Raw genomic sequence first — 20,852 nt, forward strand, 5'->3', positions numbered from 1 at the left:
ATGACTAATGGATCAACGACTAAATGGACATCCATTAATATTATAAATAAGAGTATCCCATTTATTAGTCGTATTAGTAGTATAGATGAAAAATTTCTCAAAAAAAGTAATATATATATATACACACACACACACATATATACATTTCTTATAAAAAATTGTGAAAATTTAGTAGTATAAATAAATATATTATATAATTCTTGCACAAAATTATGGAACTTTAATTTTGCCTTTTTACGTCAAAACTTCTGTGTAATACTTTACTTCCAAAGATTAACGTGCTAAGTCGAATAATTAAAATAAAATAAAACTTTGAAAGTTGTCTAGTTAGTGGATGAATTGAAAGCATAAACATCAACTTGACCAAATAAATCAAAAACCAAAAATTATTCAAAATAACTTTAAATTATACACTAAACTAATAAAGATAGACTATAAATTTGATAAAAAATACTCTAAAAATACTAACCATCAAAGAGTCACTCATCATCATCCTCATTTTCTACATCACCATTAACTACAACAAGTGTATCACCTCCAATTTCATTAGTGTAATCAACCTCGGTAAAGTCTACTAAGGAGTTTTCAACTTAGCTTGAGAAATAGCTTCAACAAAGCAAGTGAAAAAGTCAACGACGAAGTCAACACTAGCTTCAACGACATTGTTCTTCAAATAAGCAATTTCTCGTTGAATAGAAACCTTTTCAAACATATTGGGCCACCTCATATTCAAGGCCCTTCACATGCGACTTCAAACCCTCAACCTGCTGCATCCATAACAATTTCCTCAGCATCTTTGCAAGTTTTCCTCTCAACCTCCAAGAGTTTCCTCAAGTCCTTGTTGGTCTTGTCAGTAAAGGATTGTTCATTTTTTAACTTCTCGATCTCAGACTTCAAGTTTCTAATTGTCATGGCAGCATAACAAGTAATTTCTCATGGATTTGTCGAGCACTATCATCACCCTAATCAAGGAAATATGGCACTCGCCCGACCACGAAAACCAACACCAGGATACCTGAACACTTCAAAACCCTTGCCTAAAACAACAAGACAATGACTTAGGGGGATACTCTTTTGAAACGAGCCAAAGCCTAACCCTCATGATCCAATGTCCATTATCCTAGCTTAGGCTCAATAAGGCACCCATCTAAGTCTTGGATCACGTGTATAATCAATTATTTGTGCATTCCTTGAAAGATACATCACTATTGAATTCTTCAAGAATTCATGGAGAATAAAAATTGAGTTTATAAGTTCTTTAGGAACTAAACAACATATCCAAACAATAAATTCATTTCCTTTTGCAATCCTTTAGGGATGCAACAATATTGAATTCTTCAGGAATTCATGAAGGATAAAAATATTTAAGTTCTTCAGAAGCTATACAACATATTTAAACAATAATATTAATTCTTTGAACAATAATCCTTCGAGATGGATCACTTTTGAATACCGGAATTCAAAGAGAATAAATTTGATTTTTTTTTAATTTCTTAAAGAACTATATAATAGATCTTTATAATATAGGATTAATCTTTGTACAATCCTTCAAGATGCATCCATGAGTGTTGAATTCTTTTCGAATAAATAAACACACTAATACAATACAATTCACACTAATAAACATGTTACGAAACTCTTCCAAAGAAGAATAGATATGAAGAAGAGAAAGAGAGAAGATTGTATTATGCTCTTGAATAGTGTGGTTTGTGTTACAATGGAAGTCATATTTGTAGGAGAATGCAACGAGCCTTTGACATGTGTTAATGACTAATGGACCAACGATTAAATGGACATCCATTAATATTATTCATGACATTATCCCATTCATTAGTAGTATATATAAATATTTTCTAAAAAAAAAAGTAGTATATATTATATATACATGTAATATTATACATTTCTAGTAAAAAATTATGACAATTTAGTAGTATAAATAAATATATTATATAATTCTTGCACAGAATTATGATACTTAAATTTGCCATTTTTACGTCAAAACTTATGTTTGTAATACTTTACTTCTAAAGATAACCTGCTAAGTTGAATAATTGAAATAAAATGAAACTTGGAAAATTGTGTGTTTAGTGGATGAATTGAAAGCATAAGCATCTACTTGACCAAATAAATCAAAAACCACAATTTATTCAAAATAACTTGAAATTAAACACTAAACATTGCAACAAGCGTATAACCTCAAATTTCATTAGTGTAATGCGCCTCAATAAAGTCTACTAAGGAGCCTTCACCTTAGTTTCAGAAATAGATTCAACAAAGCAAGTGACAAAATCAACGGCGAAGCCAACACTAGCTTCAATGACATTGTTCTTCAAATAATCAAGTTCTCCTTGAAGAGAAACCTTTTCCGACTTCAATTGAGCCACCTCATATTCAAGGCCCTTCACCTGCGACTTCAGACCCTCAACCTGGGTACGCGCATCAATAACAATTTCCTCGGCATCTTTGCAAGATTCCCTCTCAACTTCCAAGAGTTTCCTCAAGTTCTCATTGGTCTTGTCAGTAGAGGATTGTTCATTCTTCAGCTTCTCGATCTCAGACTTCAAGTTTCTGATTGTCTGGGCAGCATCACCAAGCTCATCAACTTTCTTTTGCAACTCTGAAAGTCGATAAAGAAAAAGACAATGCACAACAACAAAATGCATACATCAAACAACACAAACTAAAGAGGAAAAAAAAAGCCAAATCAACAAAATAGACTTCTTTGACCTAATGAGTTATTTGTAAGGGAAACTAGGAATAGTCTTTCGTTGATTAATTTGAAAAGAGGTGATTTGAGTTATTCGTAACGAAAACTAGGAATTGTCTTTTCTTAACCCTTTTTTTCCCTATTATGCAGCACGGTCGCATAGGCTGAGAGTTAAAAACGAAAAGGTAAGGCAATACAATCAAATGCAAAATCGAAGACACACAAAACAACGAAAACGACTTATTTGACAAAGTGTTATTTAACTGAGTGAGTTAGGTGTAATAAAAACTAGGAATGGTCTTCATTGATAAAATAGAAAAGATGTGATTTGAGTTACCTTTTTCTGTTTTTGTGAGATTCAGCTGCTCGGAACGTTCCATTACATTCCTATTGAGCACAACTAATATGAAAGAACAAAATTTTTAAATGTTGAAAACGGATCGAAAAATTCTTAAGAGAGAATGCACCATCTACAAAATCAAGTACATACCATCTGGCACAGATACTTTAGCAAGGCCACGTCCCATAACCACAGATATAGTTTCCTGTTCAGGTTCCTTGTCTTGCCAAGATCTAAAAAATGGCGGAATACATATTAATATGGCTTCACCCCCTATACAATGACTTACAATTATACACCAACATGCTAAACAAAAGATCCGAGTTAGACAAATATGTGTTTTTTTTTTGGTAGTGAGACAAATATGTGTTTACAATAATGTGGCTGGTGTCATCTTCTATGGTAAAAACCCTATTTTGCTGGATAAAAGGAGTTTCACTTGTGAGGGAGTAATTTAAATTTGGAGACTTCACTACCAGCAAGAAAGCTTTTGAAGATACGAAGAAAAAGCAAAATGGAGATATGGAATAAATAAAAAAGCGTAGAAAATGAAGATATGAAGGAAAAAATAATAAGAATGCACCTTATTTTCAATGATATTCTCAATGAATTAGAGTAAAAAATGGAGAGATCACAGAAAATTCTTATATCGACCTTATTTTAGGGCTTGGCTTTTCTGTTCTCGTAACATATGCAATTTCTGCTTCCAACTCGTTTACCTACGGGGACAAAAAAGAGAGAATTGGATACTTTACAATGTACATTATGAGAAGAGTATAATAAATCTAAGAGAGTTGCTCTTAAGGCACTCTCTAATTGTTCAAAACATGCAACTACGTAGAACGGAAGTTAACTGCGGTTGGCCACAAAACGGTATTTAAGTGACCTTCAACACTATTTAAATCGGTCCAATCACTTTTTAAATCGGTTTAACCGATTTAAGTAGTCCCTCGAATGACACTTTTTAAATTGGATACTTTCAATCAATTCAAGATGCTTTAAGATACGTGAGAGCCAGGGCCGGCCCATAGCCCGTCGAGGCTGGGCTACGGCACCGGGCCTCCAATTTTTTGGGGCCCAAAATATTTTTTTTTATATGTAAGACACGAAAATAATGGATATATATTTATTAAAAGCGAATTACATCAAGCTGCACAGATTGCTTCAGTGGCAAGGTCACTTCTTGTTGAGTGTGAGGTCATGTGTTCAAGACCCACCAAAGTGTGTTTTTTAATTTTTTTTTAAATGACTTATTTATTTATTTTGGGGGCCCAGATTTTTTCTTTTTTTTGCATCCTTTCTAAAATTAAAACTGGGCCCATGAATTTGTTAAGACGGCCCTGGTGAGAGCAAATGGTGATGATAAAGAGCAACTTTCGTTCTAAATCAAATAACTAAGAAGAACAAATAAGCTTACATTTGCGTTCCTACTTATCGCAGACAAAATTGATTTTGTAGTATGTTTACCGATCCAACGACGAAGTTCACGAACCAACCATTCAGAGGAGTGACGAACATCTCGATCTTGGTGATTATAGAGTTCCGGAAGCATCTTCAAAATTTTTAATGGGGACACAATTTCTGCTCCAAATTTTCTACTAGCATGAAGACATATAAATATATAATTATATCAATATATGCAAGCAACAAAACAAACACAACTAATATAGATTTTGCAACGATATGCCAAACCTTAAAGCTTCAATCATAACATCTAATGCAGGCTCCACTGCTTTATATTTTTTGTTCTTTATTGCTTTCTCCATTGCATCCTAAAATTACCAAAATCCTTCATAAAGAAAGGGTGAAAATTGAAAAACATGACTAGTAGATGCAAAGGTATTTATGTGTAAACTATGGTTTTAAATGTGGTTGCGGTTATTGCAATGGCGGGTATTGCATTTGCGCCTACTGCAACATGCATTACAACTGTTGCAATGTGAAATAATTTTTAATTTTCACAAATTAAAATTGCAATGCATGTTGCAACAATTGCAATGCATTATGCAGTAGGCGCAATTGTGGTGTGACACAGTTGCAGAGGCAGTTACGATGCGGTTGCACACATGATTGCAGATCTCACCGCAATTGTGGTGTGACACAGTTGCAGTGGCTACCGTGTTAGTAATAATGCGGCCACAATTACGGATATGGATCGCAATTTAAAACAATGGTGTATAGTGAACCCCAAAATAATCTTCATAACCCTAATTGAAATATAGTTTCATCGAAAATAATTGTCATATTGGGGCAATGGAAAAAAGGACTAATTGAAATTAAAATTTTTATAACCTCATAAATATGCATTATGCATCAGAAAGGGAGCTCTATTTTTGTGTTTTCTAACATAAACGGGGCTCTACAATATACTTTCATAAGAAAGAAATTTCATATTATTAAGCAGTGAACTTGCACATGCCAAACCATTACGTACTGCCTCCCTAGAGAATTGAGATGATAAAATTTTACCATTTCTAGGTTCTATAAACTCAATTCCTAAACTCACATTAGTTTACAAAATAAATCAAATGAACCAGTAAATGTCAAAATATTTTGTACTGCACAATATGAAATACAAAGTACATATTTTGCAAAAACCTGCTACCAGAGACTAATCACTCAATTCAATCATATGGAAACATAAACGATGAATGAACTCCTCAACTTGAATATTGTAATAGAATTGAAAGACTAACATTCAACGACAGTGGAATCAAATACATATACAAAAAGAATAGTACCAGAAACGCATCCACGGCCCCCAATTCCACCCAGAGAAATAACACTTCCTTAGCTTTGTCTACCGTCTTTCGCGTTCTCACAAGACATTTAGCAGCCATAATTGCATCACAAACTTCCTTGCCAAACAACCTGTCACCAAATTCAAATTCACTTAAACAAAAAATGCAATTAAATATTAAATGAGGTATTCGAAACACAACACCAACACTGGATATGTGTCTAATACCGGATACATCTTCCATTAGAAGTGTCTGTGTTACAAAGAATATGAACCCTATTAAGTAGTTAAGTAGAAATGAAGAGTTTAATTATTATCACCTCCCCGCATCAGCATCTGCAACTCGCAGGTAAGCAATCAATGCATCGAATGCCTTCAACTGCACATGAACATTCCCTTCCGCCACAGTCTTTTTGAAAAAATGACCTACCAGATTCAAAGTTCAAACTCCACACAAATCACCGTTAAAAGCAAAACCCTAACTACCAAAAACTGAAAAACTAACCGAATTCAAGGATGCGAGGGTCCTTCGGATCGGTGATGGATTTGCAGATAGAAGCCAATTCAATATTTGCTTCACTTCGCACCTCCCAGTTCGAATGAAAAAGACGATACTCCCATTCCGATAACATTATTCTTCGCACTCAAGCCCTAACTATCTCTACCAATGCGCACCCAAAGACGTGGGAAACCCTAATGTCGGACAAGTATATATAATAATAAGAAATGCCCATTTTTACGGAGATGGTTGTAAACGAAATACCTAATGATGTGGGAAACGTATTTACATTCTCTTTCCTCCCCATTTTTTTTTTTTCTTTTCCTTTCTATTTTATTCTTCAAGTAGATTGCAGAAGAGCTGAATAATCCGTCCTTTAAGTCAGATGTCTATAACACGTTAGTAATTTAAGTTTTTTCGTTACCAATTGGATTTTAATTTTTTTTTTTTGTCACAAATTGGTCCCTTCGGTCATTGATTATTTACACGGTCAATCGTTTACTTAGGCTACTTCGTTAAAAAGTTCTTATAGATCATTTAACTTTGAGGTGGTAGGTCCAAAATTGCTTATGACATCAAACACGATTACTTACACATATTTTCTTCTTCTTGTTTTTTGAATTCAATCTTAATTTTAGAGATACATATATCATGAGTAATATATTTGTACAACCATTTGATGACAATTTTTGTGACAACTTTCTTTTTCTCTCTTCTTATCAAAAACAAAAGAGATAGAAAAAAGAAGAGAGAGAGAGAGTAAGAACATAACGTGAATAAGAAAGAGAAAGTTGTAAAAAAATTATTACAAAATGGTTGTACAAATATCATTTCTCATATTTCATCAACAATATTATAAATCAAATAATCGATCAATTTTGTTTCAAAGATAGACTAAATAACACACCTATGAACTCTATTTTTTAGAATGGTGAATTTGGACATACTAATTTAACATTAAACGTTCACATAAACACTTTTTAATTGAGTTTGATGAAAATATGATAATGATGTATATATTTTATGACTTTTTTTTTTTTTTTTGACAAATATATATTTTATGACTTAAAAACCAATTTGTAACAAAAAATTTAAAAAATAACTTGTTATAATCATCTAATTTAAAGGATCGTTGATGGGCTTTTAACATCTATGTTATATTCTTTATAAAAATAAAAAAAAACATATATGCTAGCTAAGTTTTCCAAGGGATATTTGGTTAGGATATATGCCATCATTGGGGTCCTAACCCCCACCCCACCAAGAACAACTCAACAACCAAAAAGATGGTCAAGGCCTAAATGTTAATACATTCTAACGGATCGACAAGCCCACTCATAGAAAAGGCACGACGGTTTCTTAATTTTAGCTAACAACCATTGTGAAGAGATATGTTTGATCTCGTCCACCACTTCATCAATCTTCGAAGTAATCCCGGAAAACATTAGATCATTTCGGGCCCTCCAAATAGACCACAATGTTGTGTGCCATATTAGAAGCAATTAATCTATTAATGAACATTGTTGTCCTGCTGGTTTTGGTCTTCACTCTTCTGGTTATATGTTCCTGTGGCTGGGACTGTGTTGGCTTGCTTGAGAAGTATTAAGAGGTGGCCGAGTGGTTTTGTCTTCTGAGATTTCATGTGTTCATTTTTCATTTATTATCTTGAACAGGAAAGTTTCTCACATGTTTCCTACATGTTATAAATGAAGAATGTTTCACTCTTTAGTATTTTTATTTTGGTGATTTAGTCTATAAGTTTGTTTAACTTTTCTAGAAGGTTATAATCACAATGATTTTAGGTACTTTGATCATAGCTTCAAGTTTCTAAATGGCTACTACGATTTTTAATTATTAGAGGAATGTTGTAAGGTTAGCATCTGCATTTTTTTTTATCTAGTTACTGATCATATTATTTAGTAATTTTTCGATTTGTTCCTTAGTCCATTTTATGTAGTTGCATATGTAACATTCACTGGACTTGGTCTCTATAAACTTGGTTTCAATGAAACTTACCCTTAGATTATGCAGGAGCAGGACCCTTATTAACACCATTTTCTTTCTCTAGTTGCGTTAAAATTTGTTTGGTTCACTAAGTAATTCTTTGTTTGATCTGACATCACATAACCTTTATAATCAAAGCTTTGTTGGACAAGCACGCAAGAAAGTCTCTATCTTCCTGTTAGTATCTCGTGGTTCTAAATGCTTTCTTATTGGTAACAAAACTTACTTACTCTTTTCCTTTAAATCATGTTAGTTTACATATGAAGCACAACCATGTAATAAGCCTAACCTATTATAGAAGTAGATTTCCATCTCCATTGAGAACATTCTCTTTTGTAAATACATCATGCTTGCAAAGGGGAGATAGGAGACACAGTAATAAACAGAGAATTGAGTTGCCAAAATGAGTTGTGGTTTCGGAGCATATTTTTTTTTGCAGATAGAAGCATGTTTTAAAATGTTGCGAAGAGTCGAGACTTTAGAGCAGTAAATAACAAGGTTTTTGGTGCTGAATTGCTTAAGGGATTATCTCTCAGCATTTTGTATTTGTAATGAGAATATGCACAAAGTAAATTGCATGATCATGATCTAGCTAGAGAGTGAATCTAGCCTAATTACATAGGAGGTATACACAGGGAAAAATATATAATTTACATAAATAAGAGAGTTAATATCTCAAATCAATAATATTATTTATTACGCATATCTCAGCACTCCCCATCTAACTAGAACGTACAAATAAAATGCATCAAGTTTGTCACATAATGTAAGTAATCATTGGTCCACGAAGAGACTTTGTGAAGATATGTGAGGATTGATCATTAAAACCAACAAAAGAAATGCCAATTTCACCATACATAATCTTCTCACGAATAAAAAAAACAATCGATCTCAATATGTTCAGTTTGGTCAAGTTAGACTAGATTAAAAGCAATGTGTTTGGCAGCTTGGTTGTCACAAACGATACTCATAGTGCCTATTTTATAGAAGTGAAGCACTTGGAGAAGATGTTTGAGCTATATGAGGTTGCATGTAGTAAGTGGCATAGCTCGATATTCAGCCTCTACACTTATCTAGCAACGACATTTTGATTCTAACTTTTCCATGAAATCAAATTGCCTCAAATAAGAACTTAATATCTATACGTGGATCTTCTGTCAGATGGACTTCTAGCCCAATCTGCACATGCAACAATATATGAAGGACCTCAGTTTGTATAAACAAGACCTTTTACAGGGCTCTCTTGATGTATCCTTAATTCTAACCATGACATCCCTATGAATATCACAAGGGGAATTCAAGAATTGATTAACATATGAAATATTTGGTCTTAAGAGATAACCACGACATCTCGGTACTGCCTACATATGAAATATCTGATCTTATCATGGTCAAATAATCTAGCTTCCCAACTAACCTCATGCTCCTTCTTAGATCTGAAAAGGTCTCTCCTTCATCAGGTAGAAGTTTGACATTTGAGTCCATATGAGTATGAATCGGCTTGCAATCAAGATTACCCGTTTCCACAAAAGATATCTAGAGCATGCTTTCTTCGAGAAATAGAAACTCCTGCCTTTGATTGAGCCACATCAATACCGAGATAATAACACATTTGACCTAGATCTTTAACCTACTAGTGTTGGATTAGATGGTGTTTACCTAAAAGTGTTTGACTAGATGTTGTTTAAGTCCTGCAATCCCATCATGATCATCAAATGTAATAACAATATCAATACATCATCAACATATACGACCAAATAGATTAATTTTTTAGACGAGCATTTATAAAACACTAAGTCGTCAATTTCACTTCAAATCATGACATACAGTAGAACAATACAAAACCTTTGAAACCATGATCAAGGGGATTGTTTGAGATCATACAAGGCCTTGTGAAGATGACATATATACATGCCCACGATACTCCCAGTTACTCCAAATATATTTCTTCCTTTATGTCTCTGTAGACAATACATTTTTTATATCCAATTGATATATGACCAATTTCGTATGGCAGCAATAGATGGAAATAAGCGAACATAAGCCATTTTAGCCAAATGAGAGAAATTATCGTTATAATCAAGGCCAAGGCCATACGCCTAACTGTAGACTTTAGCCACCAAGAAATCTAGACCAAGAAATCAGTCTATCATCCAATCTAAACCAACTTTAAAAGTATAAACCCAACAACAACCAACAATTGATTTTCCTGAAGGACGAGGCATAAGAGTCCACGTCTGATTAGATTCTAAGGTTGTCATCTCACCAATCATAGCATGTCGCTTACCTAGATGAGAAATAGCTTCTTATGGAAACTTAGGAATTATGCTAAAAGAGATAGATGTAAAAGTGCATTGTATAAGTGTAAAAGGAAAAGGATTACGGGTGGAACATGAACCTCTACATAGTGTAAAAGGGAGATTATTTGACAATGTAGGTGAAGCTGAAGTAGAAGAGGATACTGGGGCAATAGATGAGTCACCAAAATTTCTGCAGATTGTGGATCGACAAAAGGGAGACGTGTACAACATTGATAAATTTACAGGGAAGGAAGAGGATTAGGGGGGTTTGTAGAAGAAGATGTATTAAACTGATCAACGACAAACATGGATGGAATTGCTAGAACAAGAAAAGAAATGTGAGTTCACCAAACATGTAGAAGCAAAGTGTGGAGGGATGTTAGTGGGCTTCCCTGTTGTGTTAATGGGGCTTTGTTAGCCCAATTATGTTAGCCCAATTCTCTAAGAAACTACACTATCTGTAATTGTATATAACCTCATCACTCAATGAGAATCTGTTAGAGTGTTGTCTTTCATCTTTTATCCCTCACATCTGGTATCAGAGCTCGGTTCGAGCCTGATACAAACTTCTGAGAATATTCAAACAACAAAAGCATGGCAGAGAGAGATACAAATTTCCTTCAACCTTCAATACCAAGATTCGACGGGCATTATGATCACTGGTCGATGCTCATGGAGAACCTTCTTCGATCCAAAGAGTATTGGACCTTGATTGAGAACTGAATCTATGTCCCGCCGGAAGGAGCTACGCCGGAACAGACAAAGAAAGGCGAACAAAGCAAGCTCAATGATCTGAAGGCGAAAAACTATTTGTTTCAAGCAATTGATCGTAGTATCATGGAAACAATACTTAACAAAGATTCTGCGAAATCGATTTGGGACTCCATGAAGCAGAAGTATCAAGGTTCGACAAAAGTGAAAAGGGCCCAATTGCAAGCCTTGCGAAGGGAATTTGAGCTTCTTGGAATGAAAGAAGAAGAATCGGTGGATGAGTATTTTTCAAGAACACTTACAATCGTAAACAAGATGAAAATGCATGGTGAAAGAATGGAGCAAGTAACAATTGTCGAAAAGATTCTGAGATCAATGACCACGAGGTTCAATTACGTGGTGTGTTCGATTGAAGAATCTAACGATGTTACCACACTTTCAGTGGATGAACTTTAGAGTAGCTTGATGGTGCACGAACAGAGGATGAGAGGGCAGAAGGAAGAGGAGCAGGCCCTAAAAGTCACCAACACAAGCAACTACGGTGGTAGAGGAAGGGGTCGCGGCGGCGCAAGAGGAGGACGCGGCCGAGGAAGACAACCACTCAACAAAGAAGCAATCGAGTGTTACCACTGTCACAAATTGGGGCACTATCGGTATGAATGTCCCAATTAGGAAGATAAAGTGAATTTCGCAGAATATGAAGAAGAAGAAAAATTGCTTCTTATGGCACGCACTCATGAGGAGGAAAATTCAGTCAAGAAGGTATGGTTTCTTGATTCAGGATGCAGTAATCATATGTGTGGACATAAAGATTGGTTCTTTGATCTTAATGAGCAAATTCGAGTAACTGTGAAACTTGGAAATGATTCCAGATTAATCACAGCTGGAAAGGGTAGTGTAAAACTTAAAATTGATGGAATAGTTCAAATTATCTCTGATGTCTATTACATTCCAGATTTGAAAAGCAGCCTCTTAAGTATAGGGCAATTGCAAAAAAAGGGTTTAACTGTGATATTCAAAGGAAATATTTGCAAAGTGTATCACAATGAAAGGGGTTTAATTCTTCAATCAAAGATGTCATCAAATCGTATGTTTGCAGTTATGGCAAAGATCTTAACAGTTTCATGTTTCAAAGCTTCAACTGAGGATTTAGCTCATCTATGGCATTGTAGATATGGCCACTTGGGACACAAAGGACTTCAAATGCTGACAAACAAGAAGATGGTGAGAGGTATTCCCAAACTCAGCCAACCTTCAAAAATATGAAGTGACTGTATGAAGGGTAAACAACATAGAGAAGCGTTTCCCAGGCAAAGTTCATGGAGAGCCTCACAAAAACTTGAACTGATACATGCAGATATTTATGGACCCATCAAACCAGTGTCTCACAGCAAGAAAAGGTACTTTATCAGCTTTATAGATGATTATAGTAGGAAAACTTGGGTTTCTCTACTTGCTGAAAAGTCTGCAGCATTAGAATCATTTAAGAATTTTAAAGCATTAGTTGAAAAAGAATCTGGATGCTTGATTAAATGCTTAAGGACAAATAGAGGAGGAGAGTTCACCTCTAAGGAATTTGAAGAATTTTGTAGGTCTAATGGCATAAAAAGACAGCTTACATCAGCTTATACACCCCAACAAAATGGGGTAGCAGAGAGGAAAAATAGAACTGTGTTAAATATGGTTAGATGTATGCTTTCAGAGAAAAACTTGCCCAAAAATTTTTGGCCTGATGCTGTTAAATGGTCTGTGTATGTACAAAACAGAAGTCCCACTGCAGCTCTCAAAGAAATCACACCTGAAGAGGCTTGGCAGGGAACAAAACCAACAGTTCACTTTTTCAAGGTTTTTGGTTGTGTAGGATATGCTCATGTACCACAACAACAAAGAAAGAAACTAGATAACAGAAGTATCAAATGTATTCTGTTGGGAGTAAGTGAAGAGTCAAAAGCATACAAACTTTATGATCCTATTGGAAAAAGGATTATAGTAAGTAGAGATATAAAGTTTGCTGAGGAAGAAAAGTGGGAGTGGAAAGAACATGTGACAGATAATCAAGTTCAATTGCTTGATCTAGGGGAAAAGGAAGATAATCCTGTCTCTGATAATACAATTGCACAGAATATTACAAACAATGAAGACTCATATGTAAATAACAGTAGTTCAGAAGAAAGTAGCTCTGAAGAAGAAAGAGAATCTCGAGTTGAAGGGAGGACAAGGAAAAAGCCAGCATATCTAGATGACTATGTCACCAATGAAGAAAACTTGAAGAGGAACTCAACCTTGCATCCTCTGCTCAAGTGGAGGATCCCCTCACCTATGAGGAGGCGGTAAAAAGTAACAAGTGGAAAAGGGCTATGGAAGTGGAGATAGAAGCTATTGAAAGGAATGAAACTTGAGAGCTAACTGACTTACCAAAAAATGCTAAAAAAATTGGTGTGAAATGGGTGTTTAAGACAAAAATCAATGAAAAAGGAGAAATTGAGAAGCATAAAGCAAGATTGGTTGCCAAAGGCTTCTATCAGAAACATGGAATTGACTATAGAGAGGTTTTTGCTCCAGTAGCTCGCTGGGATACTATAAGAACAGTAATAGCAGTAGCAGCTTTGAAAGGATGGAGTGTATTTCAATTAGATGTGAAAAGCGCATTCCTTCATGGAGATCTAAATGAGACTGTTTATGTTGAACAACCTCCAGGCTTCTTAAAGAATGGAGCAGAAGACAAGGTATACAGGTTAAAAAAGGCTCTTTATGGTTTAAAACAGGCTCCTAGAGCCTGGTATAGTAAGATTGATTCTTACTTTACAAATGAAGGATTCACTAAATCTCCTTCAGAGTATACTTTGTATGTGAAGAAAAACTGTAAAGGTGATTTGCTGATAGTAAGCCTCTATGTGGATGATCTGATTTTTACTGGAAATAATGCTCAATTGTTCACAGAATTCAAGTCATCAATGAAGAAATACTTTGACATGACTGATCTAGGGAAAATGAGTTTCTTCCTAGGTGTTGAAGTAAAGCAAAGTGAAGAAGGGATTTCAATGAGGCAAGCTAAATATGCAAGGGAAATTCTGTGCAGGTTTGGAATGGAGAACTGTAAGCCAGTATTGAGCCATATTGTTCCAGGTTCAAAATTGAGTAAAGAAGGAAATGGTGAAAAGGTGGATGAAAAATACTACAAGCAAATGGTAGGTTCTCTGATGTATCTGACAGCAACCAGACCTGATATCATGTATGTTGTTTCTTTGATCAGTAGATATATGGACAAGCCAACAGAATTACATCTCCAAGCTGCTAAGAGGATTATGAGATATTTGAGAGGCACAATTGACCTCGGTATGCTGTACAAAAGGGGTGAAAGTAACGAGTTTATTGCCTATACTGACAGTGATTTTGCTGGGGGACTGTGATGATAGGAGAAGCACATCCGGATATGTTTTCATTATGGGATCAGGAGCTGTATGTTGGTGCTCCAAAAAACAACATGTGGTCACTTTGTCCACCACTGAAGCAGAATTCATAGCAGCTGCTAACTGTGCTTGCCAGACTGTTTGGCTTAGAAGAATTCTGAAGCAGCTGGATATGTCACAAAACAAAACCTCTGTGATATACTGTGACAACAGCTCAACCATTAAGCTGTCAAAGAATCATGTCCTCCACGGAAGAAGCAAACATATTGACATCAAATTCCACTTCTTAAGAGACCTAGTCAAGGAAGGTGTTATAGAACTGACTCATTGTAAATCAGAGAAGCAAGTTGCTGATGTTATGACTAAACCTCTGAAGCTAGAAGCTTTCCAAAGATTGCGTGATGAGCTTGGAGTCTGCAAAGTCTAATTGGTTCCTGTGTTGTAAACTAGAAAATTTCTAAGTACTCCCTCCGTTTCAAAATGAGTGTCGTTTTAGGTGTTTACACACATATTAAGAAATGCAATGATTAAAAGAAAGAGAATGGTTATTTTACCAAATTATCCTTATTAACTATTGGTTAGTTTTAAAAGTAATACTTTGGAAGTAGTGTGCAAAGTATTAATTGGAGGGTACAATTAAAAAGAAAATGTTATTATTGCATTGGAAACTGAAAACGACATTCATTTTGAAACAAACTTTTTTGGCTAAAGCGACACTCATTTTGAAACGGAGGGAGTAGTATTTTTAGTTTAAGGGAGGAATTTGTTAGTGGGCTTCCCTGTTGTGTAGTGGGCTTTGTTAGCCCAATTCTGTTAGCCCAATTCTCTAAGAAACTACACTATCTGTAATTTTATATAACCTCATCACTCAATGAGAATCTGTTAGAGTGTTGTCTTTCATCTTCTATCCCTCACAAGGGATTATAGCGCCAATATCCTTTCTTGACTCTTGAGTAGCTTAGAAAGACATATTTAATTGCACATGCACATAATTTTTCTAAACATGGAGTAAGATCATGAATAAAGTAAGTGGGTCCAAAAACCCAAAGGATCAATACATAACAACGGTTCATTTTGGAGAAATATAGAATGAGGAACCTTGTTTTGGATCACAAAAGATGACATTCTATAATCAGTTATCTTGCAGTGTGGAAAACATCAACAAAAATATCAAAGGAACATTAGCATTAATAAGCAAAGTACGTGTTGTTTCAATTATATGATGATCTTTACATTCAACAATACCATTTTATTGTGGGGTATGTGTACAAGACAAGATGAATGATGTATTACTCCGTCCTCAAACCTAAAAGAATTATGATAGTGAAAAATACTCTCTTGCTTTATTACTACGCAAAATGTGAATAATTCAACCAAATTGATTTTGAATTTCTTTCAAGAAATTTTGAAATACACTTAGGTTTGTTTGGGAGTTTGGAGGAGAAAGGAAGGGAGAGCTTTGGGTGGTGGAAAATATAGGGAAAAATAAAGAAATTTATCAAATTTTTTAATTTTAATAATATTATAACAACATAGATTAAATTTAAAGAATTCTTATAAACCCTCTAAAACCCTCCTCCAATACAAGTTTATAGTTACCTCAAATGAGGAGGGTTTTGTTTTATGAAGAAAAACTAACCCCCCCAAAGCCCTCCCCTTCTAATATCTTCTTTTTCTTCCACTTACTCCTTCCTTATTTCTAAATATATCTCCTCTCTTTCCCTCCAAACTCGCAAACAAAGCCTTAATAATTCTGATTTATTCTTAAGTAGGTAGATCCATAGGTAGATCCATAGATGTCTAAAAAACTCATCAATAAAAGTATCAATAAAAGTAACCAAATATGCATGGCCTACAAATCAAGTGACTCGACTTGATCCCCATACATCAAAATGAACGACATTAAAAGAACAACAGGCTTGTGACTAAGTCTTGCTAGGGAAGAATTAAGAGCACGTGATTCATAATCCAGCGACTGCAACTAAGGCTTTGTTTGGGAGTTTGGAGGGGAAGGGAGGGGAGGACTTTGGGGGGTTGGAAATATATAGAAAAATGGACAAAAAATTCACATTTTTTTGAAAAAACAGTTTTTTAGAGAATGATAAACTAATACTTATGATTAATATACTTTTAATTTTAAGAATATAATAACAACATAGATTGGATTTGAAAAATTAATATAAACCCTCCATAACCCCCAAAAACCCTCCCCCAATACAATTTTTGAGTTCCCCCAAATGAGGGGGATTTTTTGTCTTCCTTTTTTCCAAAACTCTCCCCTCCCCTCCAAACTCCCAAACAAAGCCTAAGACAAGTGAGGAACTTTTTGATAGAGTTCAAATATCCACTTGAGACAATTATAAAATACTATTAGTCTCATTATTAATAACAATAATTTCCCATTCCCCAATTATTTTAATAGAGACAAGACTTTAGAAGAGAAAGGTAAGAAAAAATGAATTATATGTAGTTCACTTTTCAAAACATAATTCGAAAATAAATTTATCAAACAAGTTTTCTAGTTTCCCATTGTCAAAACAATTTCTAAAATAGGACTACCAAACAAATTTTTAAAATTTCTTTTTCTAAAAATGCATGGTTTTTAAAAAATTGATTTATAAAAGAGTATTTAAAAACTAAAGAGATATTCTTTTTAGGTCCCTTTAACGTCTCTTAGGTCCCCTGAATTTTTGTTTTTACCCCAACTATTTACATCGAGGGGATGCGTTCCAAAGTGTTTGGGAGCTGAGCTATATCTTAAATGGTTCATATATATGTCAACAATAATGTTGGTTCTACTTTCATTTCCACTTATACAATCACCCTCAATATTCTATCAAAAGTTGCAATTCACGATTTTGGTGTTTTTCATCACAATCATTCCATCAAATAAAGCCAATCTCCACTGATGTGCGATCAAATAGAAGGGTATACTTAGAACCTTCGTTTATAATTCGTTTAGCCTTATCAAATAAAGACTAAAAAGACTATAAAACCTATAAATGATCAAGAATTGTCACACTTTTTATATTTAATTTCTTCTTCATAAAATAGCATAGTCATTGTTTTTTAACCCTGCACTTGCTAAACTTAATTAGCCAAAGTTTATAGTCAATATAAGAAAATAACCATGTTAACCTCACATATACTATAACACTAATCATTTCCTTATATTATCTTAATCACAATTTTCCTTGCTTGTGGTGATAAATCTGATCCAAACAGTAGTATAATGATGATACACCTCCGTTTTCACAAAATAAATTGGCCACATGAAATTGATTGACTAATGACTTAGCTTCTCCAAATTGTAGCAACTAGACAAAGACATGAAATTAGAGCAAACGTAGAAAGTAGAAACAATAGTAAAAGAACAAAACGACAAAAATACATTCTTCTAATTTGTACAATTATGCTAATAGTATCAGACATGTTCGTTTTCATTGGTATTAAAATGTCCTTACCTCATTGGAAGCAACTGCATGTTGATAATCCATCCAAACCAACCAATATGTCTATACCATGTGTATTAAAGTTTTTCTAAAATTATAATGAAGTAAAGAAATAAAAAAAAAAAAATAAAGGAGAAAAATGGGATATCAAGGATCTAGAAGCTACTAATTCAATTTTTAGTGATCAACTAATACATCCATGCAATATTCAAATGGTCATCTTTATGATGACCACCTACGATATGTGCAATTGCTGATATTGTAAAATAGGTTTATTAGGTAAAGTGTTAATTGTTTGTTATCATGTTAATTGCATGTAACCCTATCCCTTCGTTTTTTTAACCCTTTTTTTTTTTAATTTCCTTTATCCACCAAAAGTAGTTATATATATTTTTTTTAGTTATATTCGAGACACTATCGAATGTTAAATATAAACACAATTTTTAATTGGATTTAAAACAATTTTTTAACAAACTAAAATATGATATATTAAACATCACAAAAAGCCACCTCTTCCGCACAAGGTGTGTCGAGAAGAAGCAAAGAGTTCAAATGCACAAAACAATTAACCAACGCCCCTTAAAGAATAGGACACTGATAAAATAAAATAAAATAAAATAAAATAAAATAAAAAAACTACACAATACAATTATCCAATACTCAGACAATCAAAGGGGCGTTGTCACCAACCAACAAACTCAAGAGAAACATTTGCGGCCTTATGCTTCAGCCACCACAAAGATAAATATTTAACCTTATCAAACAACGGATGCATCGATTTCTCCTTGCGATTAAAAACTCTGTCATTTTGCTCTTGTGAGACAACTCACACACGGTAAACCAAATTAAGTGCAAAAAAAGAGCACTTCCTTTCAAAACCCAGTCATATATAACATAATGATCAAAATGGTCCGAAACAGGGCAAAGGTCTACCGAAGAGAACCTCAACCAACCATGAACCAAATACCAAAGTGAGTCAAATAAACCACAACGAAGGAATAGATTATTAGACGATTACATCTCGCCACAACCTACTACGCAAAAGTGATCTTGAGCCGAAATAACACTGCGTCTAATCAAATTATCTTTAACAGGCAAACCTGGAATTAAAACTTAATTTGACATGTTGTGTGAAATTGATATATTCTGCTAGACTCGACATGCCATAACAAGTTGTTCCAAACATGAAAATGTAACCACCAAAAGTTGGGGTCTAATATCATGGAATTATACGAGTAAAAATGTTACACAATTACCAATTTATATACAGTCACTTTTTAAGCTTTGTCTTTCAAATAAATATACAAACTTCATAATTTACATTATTCCATTAGCTGTTTTCCATAGCTTAATCACTTCTATAAATGTCTAATGAAATTTGGCAATTACTTATGGCATGTCTCATAAAAAAAAGTATGTAACAATACTTATTCAACCAATACTTTTGTTTAAGCCCTACTCAACCAATACTTAATTAATTAATTTATCTAAATGCATCCTAATCATATTTTATTTAATTTTACTTAATTTTTACAACTTTGGTCTAATCAACTAACTATCTCCCAATACTCATTGTTGATTATATAAAAGGAAATAAAGAACGTACGTGTCGTGAAGAAAGAGCAAACAAAAAATCTCAAAGACACGTGTACGATTAAAATTATGAAGCTCAGAATCAGAGTCTTAACAAGCTACGATATTACCAATAGTGCCACGTGTCGTATGGATTTGATTTTTGCTTTGATCGTACGCCCCACGATTATAGTGCCACGTAGCAAGAGAGAAACACAAAACTCAATGAAAAGGACAACGTAATGGGATTCTGTGTTTTTGTTATTATACCATGTGGCTTAAAGTCATTGGTTGATGTTTGACAGAGTTAAAATTCGTGTCCCTTGGGAACTTATTTGATTGGACATGATATGTTTTAATATTGGTTTTTTTATGATAAAATATTGTGAACTTTGAATTGTGATAATGAAATATATTGTGAGCAAAGAAAGTTTTTTTTAGAGGATGACAAAATAAGTTGATTTAGTTCTTGATTCATATTATTCTATAAACGTATAGGTTTAACTTTCATCAATTTAAGGATGTATTTGATCCTTAGTCAATGTAATATAATTTATTTGGGTTAGTTCTGTAGGGTTCATTTGGTAATATTGACTTGAGATCCGAGACTGTATTTCTCTTTAAGATTTCAAGTTTGATTCTTCTCAATATAAATTTAGGTAGGTTGATTTAATTTCTTAAAAAAAAATACCGATTAACTTTGAAATTCAATTCATTTATACTTTATTTTATGAAAAAGAAATATATGAATGGGAATTTTATTTAATTATATTTTTTGTCAAAAGGAAATATTCCAAGTGAAGAATGAAAGATGGGCACGATGTGTTGTGACTGTAGGTGACAATGACCTAACCTAACCATATCGTTCTCAGAGTCAAGAAATCATAGCTGAATGAATTTGGCTTCAACTCAGTGGCTTATGATTTTCAAGGCTTAGGCTTCATTTTGTTCGTCACTTTGGTCAATTTTTTGATTTTGGATATCTACATGGTAAACAGTGACGCGTGTAATATGAAGGCTAAATGCCTAAATTCATGGGGAACGCGTAAATAAAACTTGGATTTTTATAAAACAAAAATGTATTTCTGGAGGTTCGGCTCTGTAAATGAAAAGAGTT

The 20,852-nt window shown here is 34.0% G+C and overlaps 1 protein-coding gene across 1 annotated transcript; it reads right to left on the minus strand.

Moving 5' to 3' along the window:
* Nucleotides 1-2,125: 2,125 nt before the first annotated feature.
* Nucleotides 2,126-6,522, minus strand: LOC146897458 (protein MOR1-like). The gene is made up of 9 exons (XM_085734686.1): nucleotides 6,293-6,522; nucleotides 6,108-6,213; nucleotides 5,789-5,918; nucleotides 4,740-4,819; nucleotides 4,465-4,642; nucleotides 3,702-3,766; nucleotides 3,198-3,280; nucleotides 3,045-3,107; nucleotides 2,126-2,617 (listed from the first exon to the last, which is right to left on the minus strand). Exons 1-9 carry the CDS (start codon nucleotides 6,417-6,419, stop codon nucleotides 2,235-2,237), a joined length of 1,215 nt encoding a protein of 404 aa, XP_085590812.1. The 5' UTR covers nucleotides 6,420-6,522; the 3' UTR covers nucleotides 2,126-2,234.
* Nucleotides 6,523-20,852: the final 14,330 nt, after the last annotated feature.

Source organism: Medicago sativa, chromosome 8 (assembly GCF_051527215.1).
Source record: "Medicago sativa cultivar Bolivia chromosome 8, Bolivia_mono, whole genome shotgun sequence".
NCBI classification, from domain to species: Eukaryota; Viridiplantae; Streptophyta; class Magnoliopsida; order Fabales; family Fabaceae; genus Medicago; species Medicago sativa.